The sequence below is a fragment of the Bactrocera dorsalis genome, chromosome 1 (assembly GCF_023373825.1).
Source record: "Bactrocera dorsalis isolate Fly_Bdor chromosome 1, ASM2337382v1, whole genome shotgun sequence".
Taxonomy (NCBI): Eukaryota; Metazoa; Arthropoda; class Insecta; order Diptera; family Tephritidae; genus Bactrocera; species Bactrocera dorsalis.
Genome location: NC_064303.1, coordinates 41,421,116 through 41,445,667, shown reverse-complemented (window position 1 = coordinate 41,445,667; position 24,552 = coordinate 41,421,116). Strand labels below are relative to the sequence as shown.

General features: G+C 33.8%; 1 protein-coding gene across 1 annotated transcript; it reads left to right on the top strand.

Annotated features, from left to right (window-relative positions):
• Positions 1 to 20,742: 20,742 nt before the first annotated feature.
• LOC125775381 (uncharacterized) lies at positions 20,743 to 23,797 on the top strand. The gene is made up of 2 exons (XM_049445914.1): positions 20,743 to 21,471; positions 21,528 to 23,797. The coding sequence occupies exon 2, from the start codon at positions 22,144 to 22,146 to the stop codon at positions 23,302 to 23,304; it is 1,161 nt and encodes a 386-aa protein (XP_049301871.1). The 5' UTR covers positions 20,743 to 21,471; positions 21,528 to 22,143; the 3' UTR covers positions 23,305 to 23,797.
• The last annotated feature ends 755 nt before the right edge of the window (positions 23,798 to 24,552 follow it).

Sequence of the window (24,552 nt, the reverse complement as noted above, 5' to 3'; positions counted from 1 at the left end):
TTTATTTCTGAAAATTCGAGAACTTCAACTATATTTATATATGGGATATCTCTCTTTATTACTTTGGAATATTTCCACTTGTCCGTTAACTTGACTTTTGTAAGGAGGAGTAATGTAAACTTCTATTCCTAATTCGCCTATCATCTTAAATTTTAAAGATGGCTCATAGTCAATAACTATTAATTTTGTTACTATGAAGAAAAATATACAATACGAGGGCTGTTATGTATATTTCTGGCCTAATAATGAAAATAGGAATATTTATCAACGAAAATGGTTTTATTGTTTTTCAAAATATTCGCCATCAAGATTTATGCACTTTTGCATGCGCTCAAACCAATTTTCGAAGCACTTTTTCCACTCCGATTGAGACACCTCCAAAACATGGTTTTTGAATGCTTTAACAGCATCTTGTGGCGACGAAAATCGTTGACCACGCATTATTTTCTTGATGTGTGGGAATAAAAAGAAGTCATTGGGTGCCAAGTCAGGGCTGTACGGCGGATGACCCATCAATTCGATGTTTTGGTCGGTCAAAAAGGCGCTGGTTTCAGCCGATGTGTGAGAGCTCGCATTGTCATGGTGCACAATGATTCGTCTTCTCTTATTCGTTTTTCGAATTTCTCCGAAGACTTCAGGCAAACAAATAGTGGTGTACCACTCAGAATTGAACGTCCTACGTTGCTCAAGCGGAACAATCGCCACATGACCAGTTTTGTCGAAGAAACCGGCGACCATTTGCTTCGAAGTGCTTCTTCCACGAACAACTTTCGTTGGATTTGGCTCGTCTTGGAAGACCCACACGGTCGATTGCTGTTTTGTTTCGGGCTCATACGCATAGATCCATGATTCGTCACCTGTGACGACCTTATAAACGCCTTTTGAAGCACCGCGATCGTATTTTTTCAGCATTTCCTTACACCAATCCACACGAGCCTTTTTTTGAGCGATTGTCAAATTGTGCGGGATCCAACGAGAACAAACCTTTTTTACGGCCAGGTGTTCATGCAATATCGAATGTATGCTGGTGGGAGAAATGCATAGGCATGCCTCTATCTGAAGGTATGTTACATGACGGTCTTGCATTATCAGTTCACGTACGGCATCGATGTTTTCTGGCACAACGGCTGTTTTTGGACGACCTTCACGGAATTCGTCTTTGAGCGCGCGTCGGCCACGATTGAATTCGTTGTAACGTTGTTTTTCACAGAGCTATAGGATGGTGCTTCATAGCCATACAAAGATTTTAGTTCATCGATGCACTCTTGTCGTGATAATCTACGTCGAAAGTTGTGAAAAATGATCGCACGAAAATGTTCCCGAGTTAATTCCATTTTTTGGCCGAGATGATTTTTTTAATTCCCTGTAAATAAAACAATTCACGGTTAAATGACAAGACGTTCTGAGTGATGTTATGCTAAAAAATGTCAAACTTTCCAATGGAAATGTCAGATTGCACCTGGCAACACTTAGTGTTGCCTAGTCCAGAAATATATATAGCAGCCCTCGTAATATCTCTTACGGGTCGTCTGATGTTTTCTAATGCTCTGCTATTTATGATTTTTGTTACTGCGTACTTTGTAAATTTATCTAAAGCTGTCATAACTACTTTTTCTTCTGTTAAAAATGTATCGATATGAACTGTGTGTCCTGGATATGTTGGTAATGGAGTTTCTGCAAATTTCGGTTGGTTGGGATGTCTTTCGCACTTATTTGCAGGTGCAGTTTGCTATTATTCGTTTTATTTTATTTCAAATACCGGGAAAATATTTTCCTTCGAGAATTTCTGTTTTATTTTCAGTCGCATTCTTATGTGCTCTTAGATGTTCCTTTAGTATGAAATCCCAGAGAAATTTTATATTTTTTTGCGATTTCTCGGTAAGAAACACAATTTTTAATGCCTTCCAGCACATTTTTCTTCAAAACAGGATTTACGGCTTTTCCCATCATAAAGCAACTAAAAAGTTATTTTTTAGGATTTAAATATTTAAACATTAAATGTAAATTAATTAAATAAATAAGTAAACTTTACCTTTTCCGTATTAAAATTAAACTTGGAACTCAATTGTGCACAAAATCTTATTGTGGTCAAAACTGTTCACACACTATTTCTGTTTTCTTCGACTCATAGAAACAGTAAAAGTCCCATTAGTTTAAAAAGGTGCTACCGGCTGGTAATTAACGTAACGCTTGGGAATTTACAATAGAAGAATATTGCCAGACTGGTTTCAAATTTATGAAATAGCAAGCGAATTCAAATTTCATATACACTTTTGTCCCTTACTGTAAATATCTCGGACATAAAGCAAATTGACCAGGGTATATTATTATTGTAAGCAAAAAGCAAGGAAGGACTAAGTTCGAATGTAACCGAACAATTTATACTCTTGCTGGGGAAATACCTTCAGGCACAACTTTATACCAAAAAATGTCGAGAAGGAATGCAACATTCATTATTCATTTACTTTAGTAACTATATTTTACTTCCCGTCAGTGACCATTATATTGAAATGATCCTCAAATGAGAAATTTCAGACAAACTTAAACGAATATCAAATTTGATATATTGAATTCATGTGCACAACGTCAGAAGATCGGAATTAATGATATTGGCCATAGATAGAGTAGTGTTTATTCGTTTTTACATACATATTTTTGTCAGAAACAGATGCTTTTTGAGTTAAATTACGGTCCTCACCAGAGACCTGCATTGGGTATGATCGATCCGGTTTGATCAGCCACGCTCAAAACGGTCACAACTCAGCACAGCGGTTCGCAACAAAATTGTTCGATCGAGTTTCGTGCTCAAAACGAAGGAGTTCGATCAGTTGATTGGATTGCTCTGCTTACTGATTGAAACTGATTGGTTGGTTCCGGTATGATGATTGGAAGTGATTGTACAGAAAAAGACGATCAAGTCCAACGATGCACGAAAACTCAGACATCGATCAAGTTGCGTTTGAATTGATTGTGATTAGACCAATCAGATCGAGAATTGCCCTGCAAATATGTATATACATAGTTTGTATGTACATATTTTTGTGTTTTAACGGAAACAAGTTGCGATGCATAAAATTAACCAAAACATTACTGCATATATTTCTTCATTTTTAACGCTTAAAACTAAAATTCAATGAATGCTTAAAATTAATAAACAAAGGTAATGCTTAAAATATTAGGGAACACAAATTTCAAATTTTTATCACTTCTTCATTGAGATCAACAAAAACTTAAAATTAAAAGAAGGTAATAAACTTGGTTTCTTAATCGCTAAAGCTTTAAAAAAATGAATTTAAAAACAATAAATTATCAACTGAACATGGTCCGAGCCTATTTCTTTTTTAAGTTATAATATTTCCAGCTAAAGAAAAAGAACGCTCAGCGACTGCGCTGCTGGCAGGAACCAACCGGTATGACCAAACGGTATGATTGTGATCGATCGGAATGCAAGCAGCATTCTCGAACATTCTTTGCTGCTCACACAAGGCTTTCGATCGAGAAAAATCATGCCGAAACAAGCAACAGTGATTGAAACTGATTGTTCGCTTTGAGCACGCTCGCTTACGATCATTCATTTTTGTTGAAGCAAAGTTTTCCGTCACAAAAAATCTGAGTCAATGATCGGGTATGATTGAAAAAATTGTAATCGTTGCAGCTCTCTGGTCCTCACATACCATCAACAATAGAGTGTGGTTTGAGTTTGCTGAGTAGCCAGAAGCTAAATATCAGGAATACGGTGGTTGCGTCACAATATTTGTAGGAAATTTGGCGAAAAACTCAAGAAAAATAAATGTAGTATGCGACTGTGCATTATTGTGGTGCAAAAACCAATAGTTGTGGGCTCATAATTCCAACCTCTTTTTACGAATAGCTTCGCGCAAACGACACATAACACTCACACGCACTTTGCATCATACTTCGGTAATAGACGAAACCTTAACCTTGATTTTTGTGAACATAACCTTGATTTTTGACCTGCTTTGACGTGTTTTTTCGGCTTCGGCTTACCTTTGCCATGATATTCCGACCGACTGATCGTCTGTTTCCGATTCGTAAGCATAGATCCAAGACTCTTCGCCAGTAATAATACATTTCATGACATTCTGGTAGTCGGAAAGCATTGTTTCAAAGACGTTAACGCGAAGCTGTTGAGGGATTTTGGAACAAATAGTTATTTCACTTTTCTTAAGTCCAAATGATGTTTCAAAATTGTTTTCACTGATCCTTCCGATATTCCACCCATGCCTGTAAGATCTTCTTTATGTGAAAAATTCGAAAAACCAAATTTTTGTGGTTATATCAATTTTTTTTGTCATCAAATACCTACACTGTATAATTTTGAGGTTATGTGAAAAAACTTTGTATATACATATGTAAAGGGTGATTTTTTAAGAGCTTGATAACTTTTTTTTAACGCAAAAAACGCATAAAATTTGCAAAATCTCATCGGTTCTTTATTTGAAACGTTAGATTGGTTCATGACATTTACTTTTTGAAGATAATTTCATTTAAATGTTGACCGCAGCTGCGTCAATAACACAAACCCAATTGCTGCGAACGGCGACGAATCGACATTTCACGGTCTTCAGCCACACTCTCAGAAACAGACGCAATATTCTCTTCTGTACGCACTGTACGCATTCGTGTGGTTGGTTTAATGTCCAATAAAGTAAACTGAGTGCGAAACTTGGTCACAATCGCATTAATTGTTTGCTCACTTGGTCGATTATGTAGACCATAAATCGGACGTAAAGCGCGAAACACATTTCGAACCGAACACTGATTTTGGTAATAAAATTCAATGATTTGCAAGCGTTGCTCGTTAGTAAGTCTATTCATGATGAAATGTCAAAGCATACTGAGCATCTTTCTCTTTGACACCATGTCTGAAATCCCACGTGATCTGTCAAATACTAATGCATGAAAATCCTAACCTCAAAAAAATCACCCGTTATAAGTTATAGATCTTTTCAAAACCTACAATAATGCCATATAACCTTCTCCTATAGGATTCGTAGTTTCGCCAGAAATCGAGAAAAATCGTTTTTTTATTTTATCCTTAATGTTTGTTGTTTTATCTTTTGTTTCTAATTGCTTTCAACCAACTATTAATTTCTTTCTTTTTTATCATTTTCAAAGGCAAAAAATATAGTAATGAAATAAGTGAGTATATTATGTATCAGAGAACTGCAACGAGTATGATAAAATCAGAACAAACAGTCGTGCCAAAAACACAATCAAATCAATTCAGTTCAGCACAGACAACATTGTTAATCAATTCGAATGGCTGCCAGCGTCAACTGATCTGATGCAACACGAACAATCTGTTCTTCGGCAATCACGATCGAGTAAACGGTATGGGTGGCTTCGGTTTCAATCGTATCATGTCAGTTCATAGCGTTGCGAGGATTGTTGTGAAACTTTGGGTAAACTATAAGTAAATCTTTGGATAAATCTATAACTACAGCAAACAACAACAATTTTTTGCTGGACTGATTTGAGTCATGTAAATTAATAAATTGTTTGGTTTTCGAGTAACCACGGGCAACTACGGGCAACTGCCTGTGGTCGACTGCCATTTTCTTTATTATCTTTTTCTTAAATACAATATTTTGCTTAAGTCTAGATACAAATATTAATCTAACATTCTAGGAAGTATATCTACAATCCACTTGAGATAGGACATATGTAGGACATATGTTACAAGTGGAAAGATTCATCTTACAATCTATGAGTTATATTTTTGGACCATCTAAGGCGGACAGTATTAGGAAAGTACCATATGGGTTACATATTTATAACAGAAATACAATATGTTCATGTAATATGAACTGGTGGTATTAACTCCCCCACCTCTAAATTGAAGCGTCCCGATTCAAAGGGATATAGTACGTGAGGCTATAGACTATTTTATCAATTTAAACAGTACCATTTTAAAATCTTAATTTATATGTACAATTTATTTAAATTTGACTCCTAGATACATTTTATATTATCTTTGACTTATAATTATTTTTTTGATTGAAGTCTTTTTAAATGTGACAACTTTTAGACAAAATTTTCTTTTTCTTGCATATTAATTTAAGATTTGATATTATCTTTATGTATTATTCTGTTTCTGTTTTGTATTTTAATTGTATTTCCTAAATCTTCTAATACTACTTGTCTTTTGTACTTGGGGTTCAATTTATTTCTTTCCCCATAAATTTTTTCATAAATTATATCTCCTTTTTTATAACTTTTCTGAAGCCCTTTCTTGTTATGATGCTCTAGCATTTTCTCTTGAGCATTTTGTAACACATTTTTCATATTATCATGAGGCTCTTTATTAAATAAAATGTTGCAAGGTTGTTTACCTGTTACAGAATGAATTGTTTTATTATACTGTTGAACTGCTCTCATAATTGATTCAAAATTACTAATTAAGTTGTGTTCTTGCTTTAAACATCTGGAGATTTCAATCAGTGTTGAATGAACTCTTTCTATTTGGCCATTACTTGTGCTGTGGCGTGGTGTACAATAATAAATTTGCACATTAATCCTTTCCATTAAAGACTTGAACTGTATCGTACTTAAGCCTGGTTCATTATCAATAACTATACTTTTAACATTTGGAAATGTTTGTAACAGTTCCAAAACTTTTTCTTCTAAATTTGATTTGTCTTCTATATATTTTACGATTAGAAATTTGGAATATGAATCTATACATGTAAGAAATTTAAGCTTTTGTGCGAAAAAAATATCTATATGGAGTTGTTCTCCCTCTTTGTTTGGTATTGGTGCTTCTCCTATTGGAATTAGTTTCGGATGCCTTTCATATTTATTACTATTACATATGCTACAATTTTTTGCGTACTGTTTAAATTGTTTTATCATTAAAGGCCAATAATATTGCTGCCTAATTTGTGCCAAATTTTCCCTATAATTTCTATGTGCTCTATTATGTGTTTGCTCGATTATCGATCCTTGATCTTCTTTATTGCATATATCATTAGGGAATAGTTTAGTATATAGGAAATATGCAAAATATTCCTGTAACTACTTTTGGATTCATATATTCTTTTAAAATACCAATTATATTTTCTGGTCTGTCATATTCAATTAAAAAACGTTTATTATTAAAAGAAGAAATAGTCTCTGAGACAGTAATTCTTGCTCCATTATCGATTACTATCTGCTGCTTAAAATGATTCAAAGGTTTTTTTGTTTCATGAATTTGGTACTCATCGCTACTTTCTGCGGAATTTTGGGTTTCTTTTAGTGATTCACTTGAGTCACTCGACTCACATGAACTAGTTAAATTATTTAATACTTGTCTTGATAATGCGTCAGCAACTTCATTAGAAATTTCCACATTATTTATTTTTAAAGTGTTGTGAGCATTTGCTTCATTAATTTTTCTATCCTTAGTATCATTTTTGCTAATATTATCATTGACGGGTGCCTCCGGACTTTTTTGTCCCAAGGGGTTTAGTATAATTGAATCATTGGGAAAATTTATTTTCTCTGTTTTATTATTCCCATATATCAATTTTCTATTCGGAATATCAATTGTCGCTCCGATTTTATTTAGGAAATTAATTCCAATTAAAAGATCGCTCTCTAAATTGTTAATTTCATAAAAACGTTCCTGTATACCAAACAGATTGATATTATGAAAATATTTTATTATGGTCGAACCATGAATGGTTCTAACCTTCTTCTTAATTACTAAAAGGTTTTTATTATTATAAATTCCGGCCCGTATATATGAGCTGGTTGCTCCCGTATCTATGAGAATTCTAAAGATTTGCCCAGTTTTTGTATCGGTTTTAATAACATACGGCAAATCGGAATTTACCCTTAAAAAATGGTTCTCACCAATATTATTGATTCTTTCAATTTTTTGTTGAGGTTGTGTGCTTATTTGTGCACTTTCAAATGACCTTTTTGGTATATTTGTTGGCTGATAATTTGTCTGCCAATTATTTCTGTTACTCCTCACATGTGGTTGGTTTCTTTGCACATTATTGGGTTTATTTGTTAATTGGATTGATTGATCCCCTTCCATAGGTTCTGGGTGATTGGCATACATTTGGTATGAATTATTATTTGTTTGGGGGTACCTTAAGTTATTCTGAAAATTCGAATATCTTCGGTTAGCTTGAGGCTGGTTTCGTAAACCAATTTCATGATTGTTTTTAGAAAATTGCAAAGCAAATTGCGATCGTATTTGATTTGAATGAAGTTCTTGTGCTTTAGCAAGGGCATTTGGCAAATCGGTAGGTGTTAATGCAAATAATATTTGGTTTAGAGGGTAATTTAAACCAGTTATAAAAGTTCTTAACGCGGTTTTTCGATTCTTGATATTTAAATGTTTTGTAATATCTGAATTGGTGCCGTGCGTCATTATAGTTTTATTTACTAGTAATGTCAATTTCTGATTGACTTCATTATAATAATCAATTAAGGATGTCGATCCTTGTCTCATAACGCTCATCTCTTGATCAATTACGTGAATTGGTCGTCTGTCGGCGTAAGCAAAATCTAATCTTGCAAATATTGCTTCTAAATTCAAAACTGTGCCATGATTAGTTAACATATCATTGGCATTACCTACAATCTTATTTCGGAGGATAGTTAGTGCTCCAAAATACCTTCTGCTACCTTCAATATATAGGCTCATCGAATTCTTTGCAGCTTCTCTCCAGCTGACATAAGATTTACCGGAAAATTCTGGCAAAGACTTTATTATGTATAAATTTTCGTCACATGTTATGGAATCATTAATTCCTTGGGTTTCATACTCAGTTACGTGTGACGCATCTGTTAGAATTTTAATTCTATTACTCAACTGAGCTATCTCAGTTCTTAAGTTTGCGGTTTGTGTAGCTATTAATCTAGCTATATCGTCTACAGTAAAATTATTCACTGCCATTTTGAAAAATTATAAAATTATCTTGATCTCTTAAAAATTCTTTATTCCTATCGCCTCTTTTTTATAATCGTTATTTTTCGGGTTTGCCCTTTTTTATATACTATATGTATTTGTGAGTTTCATGAAGCAAATTAATACTCACAATAAACAATTTTTATACTTAATTTAATTAATAAATACATATGTATAAGCCTTACTTACAACTAATTTTATGTTGCTGCTTCTACTGCTGCTGTTGTTACTGTTGCTATTGCTGCTGTTGCTGCTGTTACTACTGTTGCGGCTATTGTTGACTTTGCTGCTGCTGTTGCTTTTTAAGTCCAATTTTGGCGGTTGGTTGTGCAATGGTCGTCGTTGGCGGCCGTGTGCGAGGTTTAGATTAAAGAAGTTTTTTTTTTTTTTGGTGAAATTTTTGATTTACAGAAATTTTTTTATTTATTTGTTTTTATGAAAGGTTTTTCTATGTGGATAGTTTATAAATCCACGCACTTAATTTTCTTTGTTTGTAATTTTCAAAAATTTTCACTTTCAGTTTTTGGATTTTAAATTCAGATTTTGAAATCACTTTGTATTTTTGTAGTTTTTTGTTTCTCAATTTTATTTTTTTTCAATTGTAACGCGTACGTTAGCTTGTTTTTCGCTCGTAATCCGTATAGACGTGGCGCGTTCGATAGGCAGTTGGCAAACACTCGAATTTTTTTTATTTTTTTTAATTGTGGCGCTGAGATTTTTTCTTATGTCTCTTAGCGATTTTTATTTTGCCGTTAATTGCTTAGTGCGTTTCGAGTAACACACTAGTATTTTTGTATTTCTTTTCTCGCGAGTTCGCGATACTTGTTTGCGTTTTGTTTTTGGTCCGACAGGAGTTTTACGATTCTCCTGGCAGGATCGCCAATTAATAAATTGTTTGGTTTTCGAGTAACCACGGGCAACTACGGGCAACTGCCTGTGGTCGACTGCCATTTTCTTTATTATCTTTTTCTTAAATACAATATTTTGCTTAAGTCTAGATACAAATATTAATCTTACATTCTAGGAAGTATATCTACAATCCACTTGAGATAGGACATATGTAGGACATATGTTACAAGTGGAAAGATTCATCTTACAATCTATGAGTTATATTTTTGGACCACCTAAGGCGGACAGTATTAGGAAAGTACCATATGGGTTACATATTTATAACAGAAATACAATATGTTCATGTAATATGAACTGGTGGTATTAACTTGTATGGCAAAAAATGTATCAGCTTTGAAAATGTGCGCATGTTACAAATTTTCGATGCGTAAACAATGGAAATTCCATCGAGTACGTATGTACATACATATTGTATATATTTACAAGTACATACATTTCTTGTATCTATGTACTCGAACGAATTTCCATTATATATAACATATGTATATACATACATTCATGTACATACAAACATATGTATGTAAAAGAACAGAAGTGCCCGACTAATAGGGCCCATACACCACACACATGTGCGTTCGATCTGTGTGAATTCGTTTCGCCCATACACGACACACAAATCCATTCATTCCATCCATTGCGTTCGTTCTTCACACAGTGAACATGTGCGACAGGCAAGCGGAACATTTCTTGGAATTTATTTCTAATTGCAGCACTTTTATCTATTTCTTTGTATTTCGTTAATAAGTTATTTCAACTTTTATTTTTCTCAATTTTTATATTTATCACTCTTCGTTTGCCAAATTGCTAATTCATTTTTTATAAGATCAATAAATTCTGATACGAAATCTTTATTAATGGGGTAGTCTGCTTTAGAAGCTTCAAAGAATCGATTTTTTTTTTGCTTATTTCTCTTCAACAATTATCTAATCGTATGGAGGCAAAGTTTATTATCATTGGCATAAAATTATCTTCTATTTAAACTAATAAAATTAAGAAAAGTGAAGTTTTAACATATTTTTAAACAACATAAAGTAAAATTTTTTTTGTCAAAGACCACTTTTTTTAATTTTTAAAAGATTTGTAAAATTTTACATTTTTTTTTAAATTTTCTTAGTTTAACTAGAAGATAAATTATTTAAAAATATGAATCTCTTTAAATTTTTTGTTTTCGATAGAAATTGCGACCTGCATCCTGCCCGCCGTCCGAAAAATCCATATGCGAGATGCATCGGGCAATTGCTTCCCAAAAGCAGAATAGCAAAGATTTCGTATCCAAAAAATTTGTAAAAGATGTTCAAATATATACATATGTAACTGTAAAGCCTAGAAATTTCGCTTGAATCAATTATTTTTTTCCCTCCCAAAAAAATCGATTTTTGAAGCCTCTAAAGCAGGCTACCCCCTTAACACTTGCCATTGTTCGTCCGCGATCTTCACTCTTCGGCGACACGAGAGAAATGAGGTTTTGTGCGCACACAACGCCATACACGACACTTTGGGTATTTTCTGCTGATGCGAACATTCATAAACAAATCAGGTATAAGCTGATCGATAGTGATTCAAAGTTGTTCTCTATCGCTGATTTGAAGATAAACGGTGCACTTCGTGTACATGAACCGAACTGACAGAATTAGACAGTGTAACGGATCAGTACTTAAGTATAAACAAAAATGTATTACTCGTTGCAGTTCTTTGTTATGTATATTATTACGAATAAATAAGATGGCAAATATGATCAATTCACGGTTTGTTATGACGACATGAAAGTTAATGCTTTTATATTCCATACTTTTAGGCGCTTTTAATATTATCGTTGTGCTGCTCAACTTTTAGTCGATTTGTCACAAAGAGAGTGAAAATTTCAATTTTAAAAGATAATTAGTAATAAATCAAAATGCCCTTTAAATATCTGTACATATGTATATTGTTTTATTGATCAGTGCCTTTGTAGGAGTATAGAAATTTTGTTTACCTACATAAGTAACAGTAATTACTTACAAGGATATCTTTAATATGAAATATAAATATAGAACCAAGTAAGAAATGAGGAATGCAAAAGAAATGTACTTAAACATTTTCTACTTAAAAGTAATAAATTTTATTACTAACGTATAGTTTTTCAATTTTAAAGACACGTTTGTAGAAAATGTATTATACATTTAACATCTATCCAACGTACATTTCATTTATTCTCAAACTAGAAGACCCTCTACCGCTCTACTGTGGTTGACACATAAATAATACTAGTACTACCATCTACATACATATATGATTTCTATTAATTAAATTATAACTATTCGTTAATGAGATGCAGCATTTTTGTGAAGCAACTTGTGTTATTTAACCTAAAGCATTTCACGTAATATACTAGGACAATGACGTCCTAAAGAGGCGAAAGCTCTGTTCAAAGTGGGTGCCTCGCAAGTTCATAATCTAACAAAAACAAGAAATTGAGGAGTGTTTGAGTGCTCTTTAATGGTAATAAAACAGAATATTTGCGTTGGTATGTGACAATAGAAACATATTATAGCTCCATCATTTCACACTGGAGTCCAATCGACAGCCACTGGAGTCCAATCGACAGCCATTCTAGTGAACTGCACGTGGAAAGTCAGCTGACAAGGTTATTGCAGCAGTATTTTGGAATGCACGTGGTGTAATATTCATCGACTGATTACTGAGCCAGTTATAATCTACTACACTATGTACTTGGTTTCGGTTCTTTTCTACTACATATAACAAATATTTAGCAATTGTATTATTTTTGAGGAAGGATCAGTTTGAAATTGTACGCATATACTTCATTGTTCCGGTTTAAATATTCCTCGCTTGAGAGATCCGATAATAAACGCATCCGATCTCTGTTTAATTAAAACTACTATAAGGCGAACAGCGGCCTCCGACGCGCTATTTATAAGCATGCTCCCGCCCGTCCCGCAATTTTTAAATCTGTAATATCTTCGAAAATAATCACTTAAATCATATGCCATATAGATCTATATTAAATCAACAACGTAATTAAGGTATTTAATTTGATAAGGGTTAATGCTGTATTGGTTAAAATCGCTTCGAAAATTAGCCTTTATTTGTCGTAAAAACTAAATTACAAAAAATGTTATTGGGGGATCTCCATAAGAGATAGACATATGCCATCGCAGAGTTTTCTGTAGACCTTTTCAATGTGTACAATCAATTTGATAAATTTCGTATGGTTCAGCCTGAGTTTTTAATGTAAGCTGAAAAAAATTTATTAAGTATTTACGACATCACAACAGTATTTCTCCACAATTTAATGGATATTATTATACATATAAACCTTCCTCTTCAATCACTCTATCCACGCAAACCTTACCACTATACTTGTACTTTCTTAAATTGTTTTTCCGATTTTTTCGTTCGTTCGGGATTTTCTTCAATTTTCTTCAATTTTGTTTTTTTTTTTATATTTATGTTCAAGCATAAGTAAACTAAATTATATTATCCAATTTCGCTATAAAGTGTAGTCAAATATGCACAATTTTGAGTGGTAAGGTTTGCGTTGCCACGAGTGTATCTCTGCAAACACGTACTACTGTGTCCCTTTCATCTCCTTCAAAGTAAACTCCTCCCGCTGCAATACACTTATGCCAATGAATTTTCCAGTCATCATAGCACTTGGAAAAATCCTCCGTCGTGATGGCCATCAGAGCTTTCTACGATTCAACTTTTATATCCTCAATTGAGTCAAAACGGTGTCCCCGGAGTGGTCATAAGAATTTGCTGAATAGCTAGAAGTTAAATGAAGGTAAATCAGGCGAACGCGGTGGTTGCGAAACGATATTACTTGGAAATATGGCCAAATGATCACGAAAAACGAATGCAGTATGGGATGGAGCATTATCGCATTTCTTCACTTTTAAAGTCACACAAAACGACGTGAAATTTAGCATAGATGTCACTAACAGGACTACCTATGATCAACTGTTCAACTCACAGAAAAAAAAATTACCAATTTGAAAAACCCACGAAGTAAGTCAATTTGATCACATTAGTGTGTATGTATGTACTAAAAAATAATACAAATAATTTACAATTTATACCCATTCATAAAGTTTTATTTTTATTTACTACTAGCTGACCCCGCAGCCATTGTCGTGCGTGAAATTATGTGTTTTGAAATGAAAAGAAAGTTGAATTTATTATTTATTTAAATTTTTTTTCAATGTAACGCAGCTTGATAAACAAAATTTTTTGGTTTTTGTTCCGGTGCACAGAAAAGATTGTTTTCTAACTCATGAGCACGCCACGTATGTCTGACCGTGTCCTTGTGTCCTGTTGATTGTCATCTCAAATGCAATTTTCACTAGAAACGGAATACGTTTGAACTGAAATGGCACATCGTTAGAACTCAAAGGATACTTTAGAATCAAGCATTCTGCCCCTCGTATTCGGTAGAACAGATTGCAGAATATTATAACGACAGATCCAACTTTGAGACGCAAATGATGCGGTGGCATTCAAGCCTGTCCAAAGAATTTGAAAATTCCACTGGATAATTCACGGCGTCGTCTTCATTGTCAAAACGATCGATCGATTTTTATGAGCGCAAGTCTCCCGGAATTTGGCTTTGAATCTTCCAGTTTATGTCAACAACATCGGTATTTTTGGCAGCTATCGTAGTATACTAACTAAAGGGTGATTTTTTAAGAGCTTGATAACTTTTTTTAAAATAAAAACGCATAAAATTTGCAAAATCTCATCGGTTCTTTATTTGAAACGTTAGATTGGTTCATGACATTTACTTTTTGAAGATAATTTCATTTAAATGTTGACCGCGGCTGCGTCTTAGGTGGTCCATTCGGAAAGTCCAATTTTGGGCAACTTTTTCGAGCATTTCGGCCGGAATAGCCCGAATTTCTTCGGAAATGTTGTCTTCCAAAGCTGGAATAGTTGCTGGCTTATTTCTGTAGACTTTAGACTTGACGTAGCCCCACAAAAAATAGTCTAAAGGCGTTAAATCGCATGATCTTGGTGGCCAACTTACGGGTCCATTTCTTGAGATGAATTGTTGTCCGAAGTTTTCCCTCAAAATGGCCATAGAATCGCGAGCTGTGTGGCATGTAGCGCCATCTTGTTGAAACCACATGTCAACCAAGTTCAGTTCTTCCATTTTTGGCAACAAAAAGTTTGTTAGCATCGAACGATAGCGATCGCCATTCACCGTAACGTTGCGTCCAACAGCATCTTTGAAAAAATACGGTCCAATGATTCCACCAGCGTACAAACCACACCAAACAGTGCATTTTTCGGGATGCATGGGCAGTTCTTGAACGGCTTCTGGTTGCTCTTCACCCCAAATGCGGCAATTTTGCTTATTTACGTAGCCATTCAACCAGAAATGAGCCTCATCGCTGAACAAAATTTGTCCGAAAAAAAAAAAACCGAACACTGATTTTGGTAATAAAATTCAATGATTTGCAAGCGTTGCTCGTTAGTAAGTCTATTCATGATGAAATGTCAAAGCATACTGAGCATCTTTCTCTTTGACACCATGTCTGAAATCCCACGTGATCTGTCAAATACTAATGCATGAAAATCCTAACCTCAAAAAAATCACCCGTTACTACGAACATTTGTGAGTTTATCTTTCATAAATTAGTAAACGGCAGATGGAATTGATATCAAACCACCAGAAGTATCAATCGGAATTTACCCATTTACAATTTTTAGCGAAGACGATGTAAAATGTCTTCGGCAATGTCATTTTTGTTCGTATCCCATAATTGACGCGGATTTGAAGACTGATATGTCGAAATGATTATCGCGAAAAGTGTGCGAACTTCATTTTCATTCCAGTGATTCCAAGAACTAAACTCTATAAGTCACTCATAATTCCCGTCCTGCTATATGGTGCAGAGGCTTGAACGATGACAACAACCGATGAGTTGACGTTGCGAGTTTTCGAGAGAAAAGTTCTGCGAAAGATTTGCGGCCCTTTGCGCGTTGGCCACGGCGAATATCGCATTCGATAGAACGATGAGTTGTATGAGATATATGACGACATTGACATAGTCAATCCAGCGGTAACGCTGGATAGGTCATGTTGTCCGAATGGGCGAAAACACTCCAGCTTTGAAAGTATTCGACGCTGTATCCGCAGGGGGAAGCAGTGCAAGAGGAAGACTACCACTCCGTTGGAAGGACCAGGTGGAGAAGAACCTGGCTACGCTTGGAATATCTAATTGGCGCCACCTAGCGAAAAAAAGAAACGACTGGGGCGCTGTTGTCAAGTCGGCTATAATCGTGTAAGCAGTGTCTACTCCAATTAAGAAGAAGAACAACCGAAGGTAGAAACAATCCTCGTGTTTCGGGTGGATTGTGTAAATTCTTCCTAATGCATTAGTTGATAACTCACCTGGATGCCCATCTAATGGTTGGCCTTGCTTTCTGCGCAACTATTTCTTTGACGATGCATTCCAGGTATAATATCAAGGTATTTCCGAATAGAGCAATGTTCTCGCAAACAGATCACTGGCGAAAGCTGAGAAATAACTCGTAAATGTTAATTTTGTTGCTGGCGGTGTTTCCACTGGCTGTACTGTATTCTCTGGGTTGAAATGCACTCTTTGGCCATTCTCCAAATTAACTGCGTGACGCACAACATTCAGATGAATTGCAAAAATAAATATATTACAAAAGGCTTTATTGCAGTTCACGTATCGACCGTACCGTTCAAGACCAATAACCGACATGTTGCTTCCTGTGGTGACGTAATTACAAACGTATTTTATCGATTACACTAAACTACAATACTCAACATTGATATGAGTTTTAAATGTGAATAAGATAATAATGGAGAATATAGTATGATCCGTGTGTTGTCAACTTCGATATTCACTATTCTAAATTGAATGCTGAATGTTTTGCCATTGTCATCTGCTGAGCGACGCCGATAGAGTGGATATCCATCATTTCTAGTTTGTGTTTCCGAAAGAAAATAGATAGTGTTTGGTGCATTTATTGCCAGACATACAAACCGAAGTGGGATCGTGGTGTCCGTAAGGCCCATGAACCATATTGATTTTCATCACTCCGTACTCGTATAATACTGAATCTTTCTCTGCATCAGGAATTTCAGCAGAAGTGATTTTATCAATTTGATCTGGTGTAACCACCATCCAAAAAGGAATGTGTGCGTGCGACAAACCTCTCCTTTGCCACTCAACAACATATACATTGCTTCAAGATAAAGTCCATCAAACATCGTAACTTTTGTTTGAAAAGTCCTGCTGTGGCATTGTGACGATCGCTTGCTGATTGACTGCGATCCATAACTTGGAGTACTTCTTGCATTGTCTTGCCTTGGGCTGCCATACGTTGATGGCAAATAGAACGCCGGCCTAAATTAGCGCGACTACTTCGCAATTGATCATTTTGTGTGCAACACACGTAAAGTTTCCACTGAATAATTTTCAATAATTTTCCTTTGAATAGACGGAATAAAAAAGCAAGCGACTGAAATTGAATGATTCAAATAATTTACAAATCAAAATATTGAAAATCAAAACAAACAAAAATTGAAAAAAATGTGTATGGAAAAAGTTACTTTTTGGAATTATCCAATTTTCCGACATTTCCTCATGAAAAGTATAAGGTATTTTTATTTCTAAACCTTCCCCGATCCACATGAAACAACCTGTGAAAATTTCATCAAGATTGGTGCACCCGTTCTCTTAGCGTTACTAACAAACAAACATCCATTCGTTTGTATGGGAAAAAGAGCCTCAACGAACATTTTGAAAAAAGAATTGACAAAATTGGTCTAGGCGTTGTTGAGTTATGCGCTTAGCAACACATTTTTGATTCATTTTTATACATATATGTATGTACATACATATAAGACTAGTGGATCCGGCCACGCGTTGCTGTGGAATTTTATACTATTATTCGTATAAAAAACTATTCAATATACTTGTAGAGAAATTTTCATTTACATTTACGAATAAAGGCGAAACCGATTTTGCCGGTATATAAAAATACAGGCGACTGTACTTGAGGCTAATTTTGAATATGTATGTATATTCACACAAATAAATGTCGTCGGAAAAAATAACGAATTTAAGGCTGTTTTCTCAGTTAGGTTAACAACATCTGTCGGTTCTATTAAAAAAAAAACGTTCTTTACCGAAAGGAGGAGTCTTGGTTAGGGGCCATCCATAAATTACGTCACACCTTGAAGGGGAGGGAGGGTATCATTCAGAAGTGACATTGTGTGACACGGGGCAGGAGGGGTCAAAAGTTTTGTGACATCACATTTCAAAATTTGTGTTGTATAAACGTGAAATTTATAGGTAAACAAAAAATATTAAACTTTTATAAACACAATCTTTGTTTTTTAATACTTAAGTTGTAACGAAGCTTTTTACTGCCCCTGCTTCTTACAAGTATAACTTGCTGAGGTATACTCGACGTGTCCGTTCGTTACAATAAATTTGTAAACATTGGGGCTCTTCTGCGAATCGTACTTTTTTATTTTATATTATAATTTTAATCAAAGTTACAAAATTGTCTCCCGCGTTATAGTTTCAGCTTTACAACATTTTAAAGATTTTCATTTATATGCAATTTATATAGCTACAAATGCCCAAGGAAGGAGTGCATTTAACAGAGTTGAACGACGCGTGGCACCTCTCAGTCGATGATGATTTTGGGCCACATCTTGATTCAAGTAATCGAACTACTGACTTAGATCTAGAAAAACGAAACTTCGAAAGTGCGGGCAATGTGTTGGCTGACATTTGGAGCAAGTTAGTCATTGATAATTTTCCAGTAGTTGCTGAATGTGTTGCACCAACTGTTACTGGACTGGATATTGAACAGGCTATGATGTTGAAAAATAATGCTACTGGGTATGCTAATCAAGTATGCGAGTCACAATATTTTTTTATAAATAGTTAAATGTGAAACTATTGCATGTTGCGATGTAAGACGTTCTAGTCTTAGGAAATTAAAATGTGACAACTTGTGACAAGGAGGGGGGGGATTAAAAAGTCCTTAAATTCGTGTGACGTAATTTATGGATGGCCCCTTAAGAGTACTAGAACTTAACTGACAAATAGCTGCTAAACAGACATTGGGAAAATGGCCCCTAAGATTTGTAATTTTACTGAAAATTATAATTACAGTTGAAATTTTCTAACACAAACTACAAAAAAACTTCGAGTTATGGCACGAAATTTGTATGCAATTTGAATTCTATTGCTAATTCAAGAGTTCGAATTATGGAGAACTTCGAGTTATAGAAGTTTCAGTAATGGAAGTTCACCTGTATTATATACATATTTTTAGGGATTGTGAATACATGCGTATGTTTAGAAATATATAAAGTGATATCTCCCATAGACAGACACTGCCGAGCCAGCCTTTCTGTCCAGGAATTAGTGTTAGATTGTACTAATAAATATCAACAAATTGTGAGACCGGTCAATATGTAAATGGATATGCCCGCTAATTAGAACGTCCATTTAATAGAGCTTCCATTTAAAGCAGCTCTCACTGTATTTCTTATTTCTGAATTATTTTGATTGTCATATCTTCTAAATTACTTCAAACTGGACACAGTGTGCTAAATTTGGCTAAAATCGGCTCAGTACTTTAGGAGTCCTTCGCGGACAAACAACGAGAAACAAAAGATAAAACAACAAACATTAAGGGAAAAATGTATGGCGTTCTGTATCAGGAAAAGGAAGGCGAGGAGCGTGCCGTTTTTGTTTTTTTTTCCTGTTCTATAATATTTTTTTAACGAAATTTGATGGAACTTACCTTCATGTGTTCGAAATTTACTGTATATTTTATAATTTAAATCATTTAGTATTTTATATAATATAATTATCAATCAAACGATAAAAAACAGTATTTTTACTGCTGCTTTTACGAAATAACATGAACAAACTGTTACCAACAAATGATTGGAGGACTCCTGTATTTTTCCACCAATGGTTCTATAGTTTGCAAACTTTCACACTGGGAGTATATGAAAATATAGTGAGAAACCTAAAATTATATTTTTATATATGTAGATGTGTTTCTACAAAGCTAAAGCCTATAAACATGAACGGAAAATATTTTACTCGAGGTGAATTCTGAATGGAGTTAATCTGATGGCTGCCAGGCGTAACTTTTTCCATTTCTCTACGTATTCTGATTTGTCATTCGCATTGGCAGTTTTATCTGGTCGCTTTATTATCAATCAATCAAAAATCAGTTTTAAACGTTTAGTGGGGTCTTTTTTAACATTTTCTGAAAAAATTTAACGCAACAATGTTCAACGACGTTCATAGAACTTAAATTTTTCAAAAATCGCGTTTAAAAATTCGAAACCCGGAATGTGGATAAAATTCGTGTGAGAGATATGAAAATATTAATTTTGTATTTTTTGTTCTTGTATTTATGTATTTATATATTTATATATTTGCATATGTTCTTCTACTTTCGCAAAGTGCAATTCTACCTAAAAGCTTAATTATTTATTTTGTTTCAATATACATATACATACATACATATGTATGTATATATGACGAATACATATGTACATATATTTATATGAACATTATTAGGTTCAAATATATATTTATTTATCTCTCCCAAAAATTAAGATTTCTGAGACCTGACCTTATAGAATTTAATAATAAACACTTTTTTAGTATAAAAGCTTTATACTTGTAGGAGCTGATATCAAAATTGGACAATGGGCGTGGCACTGCCCATATCTCGGTGAAAATCAAGCAACTTATTCTATGAATAATATGTGGTAATCCAAAAGATTGGTAAAATTGGTAAAATCGGTTCTATACTACCACTGTCTCCCATATACCTAATAAGAGATTTGCAAACGTCCAGTTGGCTCTATACGGCATAAATAATACATACATATGTATATCTGTGTCGTTTTACCATAACATCTTAAGTCGACTTAAGTCAAAATCGAGTAAAGGTCATATTCTAGTTCTCCTATTCATAGTTCATATTTGTGTCCAATCCGATTTAAAAAATTCCAATTTTAAAGAAAGTTATCGCCTTTTGTATTTTTCTTATCTTTATTTTTGAAAATATTACATACATTAAAACATCTTAAGTAAACTTAAATTTTATGAGATGCTTTATTGGTTGTTAAAGGTTTCTTCATTTAAACTTATGTCAACTTAAGCTCTATTAATATTAAAAAAAAATTTAAAATATGTATTCTATAAAACATCTTATGTCCTCTTACGCTAATATGTTAAACTTATATTCTTATAATTTCTTCACTTAAATGGACATAAGTTGTTTTGAAAAAACTCGAATATTCAAAGAGAGAACTTTTTACATTTTGCAAAACATCTTAAGTCTACTTAAAATGTTATGCAATAATTCGGTTCGAACATAACGGCATTTTAACTCAACATAAGTTTGTTTGGATGCGTGCTCACAACGCATTATTGCGCACATAAGCGATCAGTTGAAAAGAAGTCGTTGTGCTAATAACTTCAAAAATGGAAAGTGATTTATTGAATAATATAAGCAATGTAGATTTCGATAGTGATGATTCCATTATTGATCCAAATTTTAATATAAGTGGATGTACTGCAGCAAGTTCCAGTTCCGAAAATAATGATGTAAGTTTTATAGTGATTGCATTTATAAAGTGATTTTAATAAAAACTTAATATTAGGAAAACTCTATAAGTGTTGCAAATAAAGTGGAAACAAAAAAAATATTCAAAGAAAGAGGCAAAAGATTCCAGGAATAAAGGGCACAGTTACACCTCAAGCGCTGGTAAGGTTGTTCAGGCACGTGCAGTGCGCAGGTTGGAACCGTGCAGAAAGAAATGCGCAGATAGAATCACTTTTGAAGAACAGCAATATATACACACACAGTACTGGGAACTAGGCTCATACAATTTACGCAAAACATTTCTTGGTGGCTTAATTGAAGTTGAAGAAACAAAAACAGTAAAAAAAGCTAAACATGACTTAAAACCAAAGATAAGACCTTATACAAACAATTATTTCCTGGAAGTTGGTAGTAATAAAATCGCAGTATGCAAAAAATGCTTTACATTCACATTATCAGAGACAGAACAATCTATAAAAACGGTTGTGAGTGCAAAACTTGATGGGCGTGTAATCGGCGATGGACGTGGAAAACATAAATGCACTAAAAAACTTTCTATCGCAAAAGAGAATGAAATTTTAGATTTTATTAAAAGCTTCCCATCGTATGAGTCGCATTATACTCGAAGGGACACATCAAAACGTTATTTGCCAAGTGATTTATCTGTGAATGAAATGCATCGTCTCTATTGTGAAAAATACGCTTATTCCGTTTCAATTTCAAAATTTTCGCAATTGTTTAGCACACTCAACTTGAAATTTAAAAAACCTAAAATTGACACTTGTCATAAGTGTGATTTGCTCCAATGCAAAATACAAGTTGCTAAGCCCGAAGAATTGGACTCTTTACAACTAGAGCAATCTAAACATGTAAATTTAGCAGAAAAAGCTTACGATGCTAAACAAAATGATAAGCAGAGAGCTTTAGCTGATGCTACACTTAAAGTGTTGTGTTTTGACCTACAGCAGTGTCTTCCTACACCATTATTAAGAACCTCACTTTCTTTTTACAAAAGGCCTTTGTGGACTTTTAATCTTACTATGCATGATTGTGCGAGTAATCAGGCCTCATGCTACATGTGGCATGAAGCAATAGCAAAAAGAGGGGGTAATGAAATAGCATCGTGCGTGTTTGATTATTTATTAACATTAAATACGAATGCAAAGCACGTTGTTTTATACAGTGATTCATGTCCAGGACAAAATAAAAATTCATTCATTGCAACTATGTTTGCAATTTTTATGCAATTTAAAAATAATGTAGACATTATAGATCATAAATTCTTGGTCCCTGGTCATACTCACATGGAGTGTGATAGCGACCATGCTTTGATAGAAAAAAGGAAAAAACTAACTTCAACCAAAATTCACCATCCCCGTGATTGGTACCAGTTTATCAGAACAATTGGCGTAACAAAAAAATTTGTTGTTAATGAAATGGCACAGTCGAACATATATGACTTTGCACATGCATCAAAGAATTTATTTACATGGAGAAAAGTAGATGACAGTGGTGAAAAGTATAGCTTGATCGACATTAAATGGCTAAGATATACCAAAGAAACTGGAAATGTTTATTTTAAAAAATCCTTAAATGAAGAAGAACCTTTTAAATTGATAAACATATCTAAACGAGGAATAAACTGCGTGAGAATGACAGATTTAAAAATATGCTACGACGCACCAATAAAAATTGGCACAAAAAAGAAACAAGATCTTTTAGATATGTTACCTATTGTGGATGAAGTGTATAAGCCATTTTATATAAACTTAGCAACAGAAGAGCACTTAGATTGTCATCCAGATCTTACAGAATCTGATGAAACTAATGAATAATTAATGCTTTAATTTGCTTTGAAACCAGATTTTTTATACTATGAGTTGAACTTATTAATATGATTTAAGAAACAATACATGAAGCTGTATATTTTTGTTATGAATAAATTTTTTGTTTTAAAAATAAACAAATATAAAAGTCTTATATCCAATGAGTTATTTGTTTCAGTTTTAGCAAAAGCTCTTATGTCAACTTAAGTATTATCCAACTGAAGTATTCATTTTGACAAAATATCTTAAGTCAAATTAAGATTTGATTTTTCTTAACTTTTCGTTTTTTAAAATATCTTATGTACAAAACAACGAATAAAACATACTTCTTACTAAAATTTTTTTCAAAATCGGCACATAATGTTTTAAGAAATAGTTTTACTTTTTCCTTGATTAAAAATAACTCATTAAATTTCAACACAATAGATTTTAGAGGAAATCGCCAATATCTCAAAACTCAATTTTAAGACTTAAGATGTTATGGTAAAACGGCACAGATATGTATGTAAGATACTTAGCAAAATTAATGGAACGTATAATATTAGATATACCACAGTTTACGGATGTTTCTAAATTGTGAGACCAAAAAAACCGTTTCTAATTTTTTTTTTGCATATTCAGATACATACATGTTTTACGATTACGCTCGCAATATTTCGGGTTGAAATCTGATAAATTACGAAAGTTATATGCCGTTGTTGGAGCGGTGCCAACAAATATTTTACAATTTTCGCAAAAAATATTTAATAACAAAAAGGAGCCAACATTGTTTTTTAAAAGCTTGTAATTACTGCATTTGTCATATTTCTTCTTCGTTTTTACGTTTTCTTTCAAATTATATTTACGGACGCTATGACTTCCACCAGGAGGACGAGTCCCTACTAACTTAGTGCAATTCGTTGAACCACATAACATTTTTGTACCTTAATGTGGAGCTTAGTTATGACCTTTTATATGTTTTCGATTAAGGACGGTTTATGCGCGATTTGTCCGATTCTGTCCATTTACAATACCAATCTCCTCATGTATACCAAGTTTCATTAAAATTTTTAATTTTTTACTCAAGCTACAGCTTGCACAGATGGACGGACAGACAGACAATCACGCAGATTTCAAATTATCTCATCATTCTGATCATTTCTGTATAACCCTATATCTACCTCAAGTCGATTTAGATGAAACAAACAACCGTTTACTGAAAAAAGCTATTATACTCTATAGCAACATGTTGCAAGAATATAAAAATCGACCCGATCT

Coding starts and splice junctions, on each gene's coding strand:
- LOC125775381 (XM_049445914.1), top strand. CDS start 22,144: ATGCATCGTCTCTATTGTGAAAAATACGCTTATTCCGTTTCAATTTCA.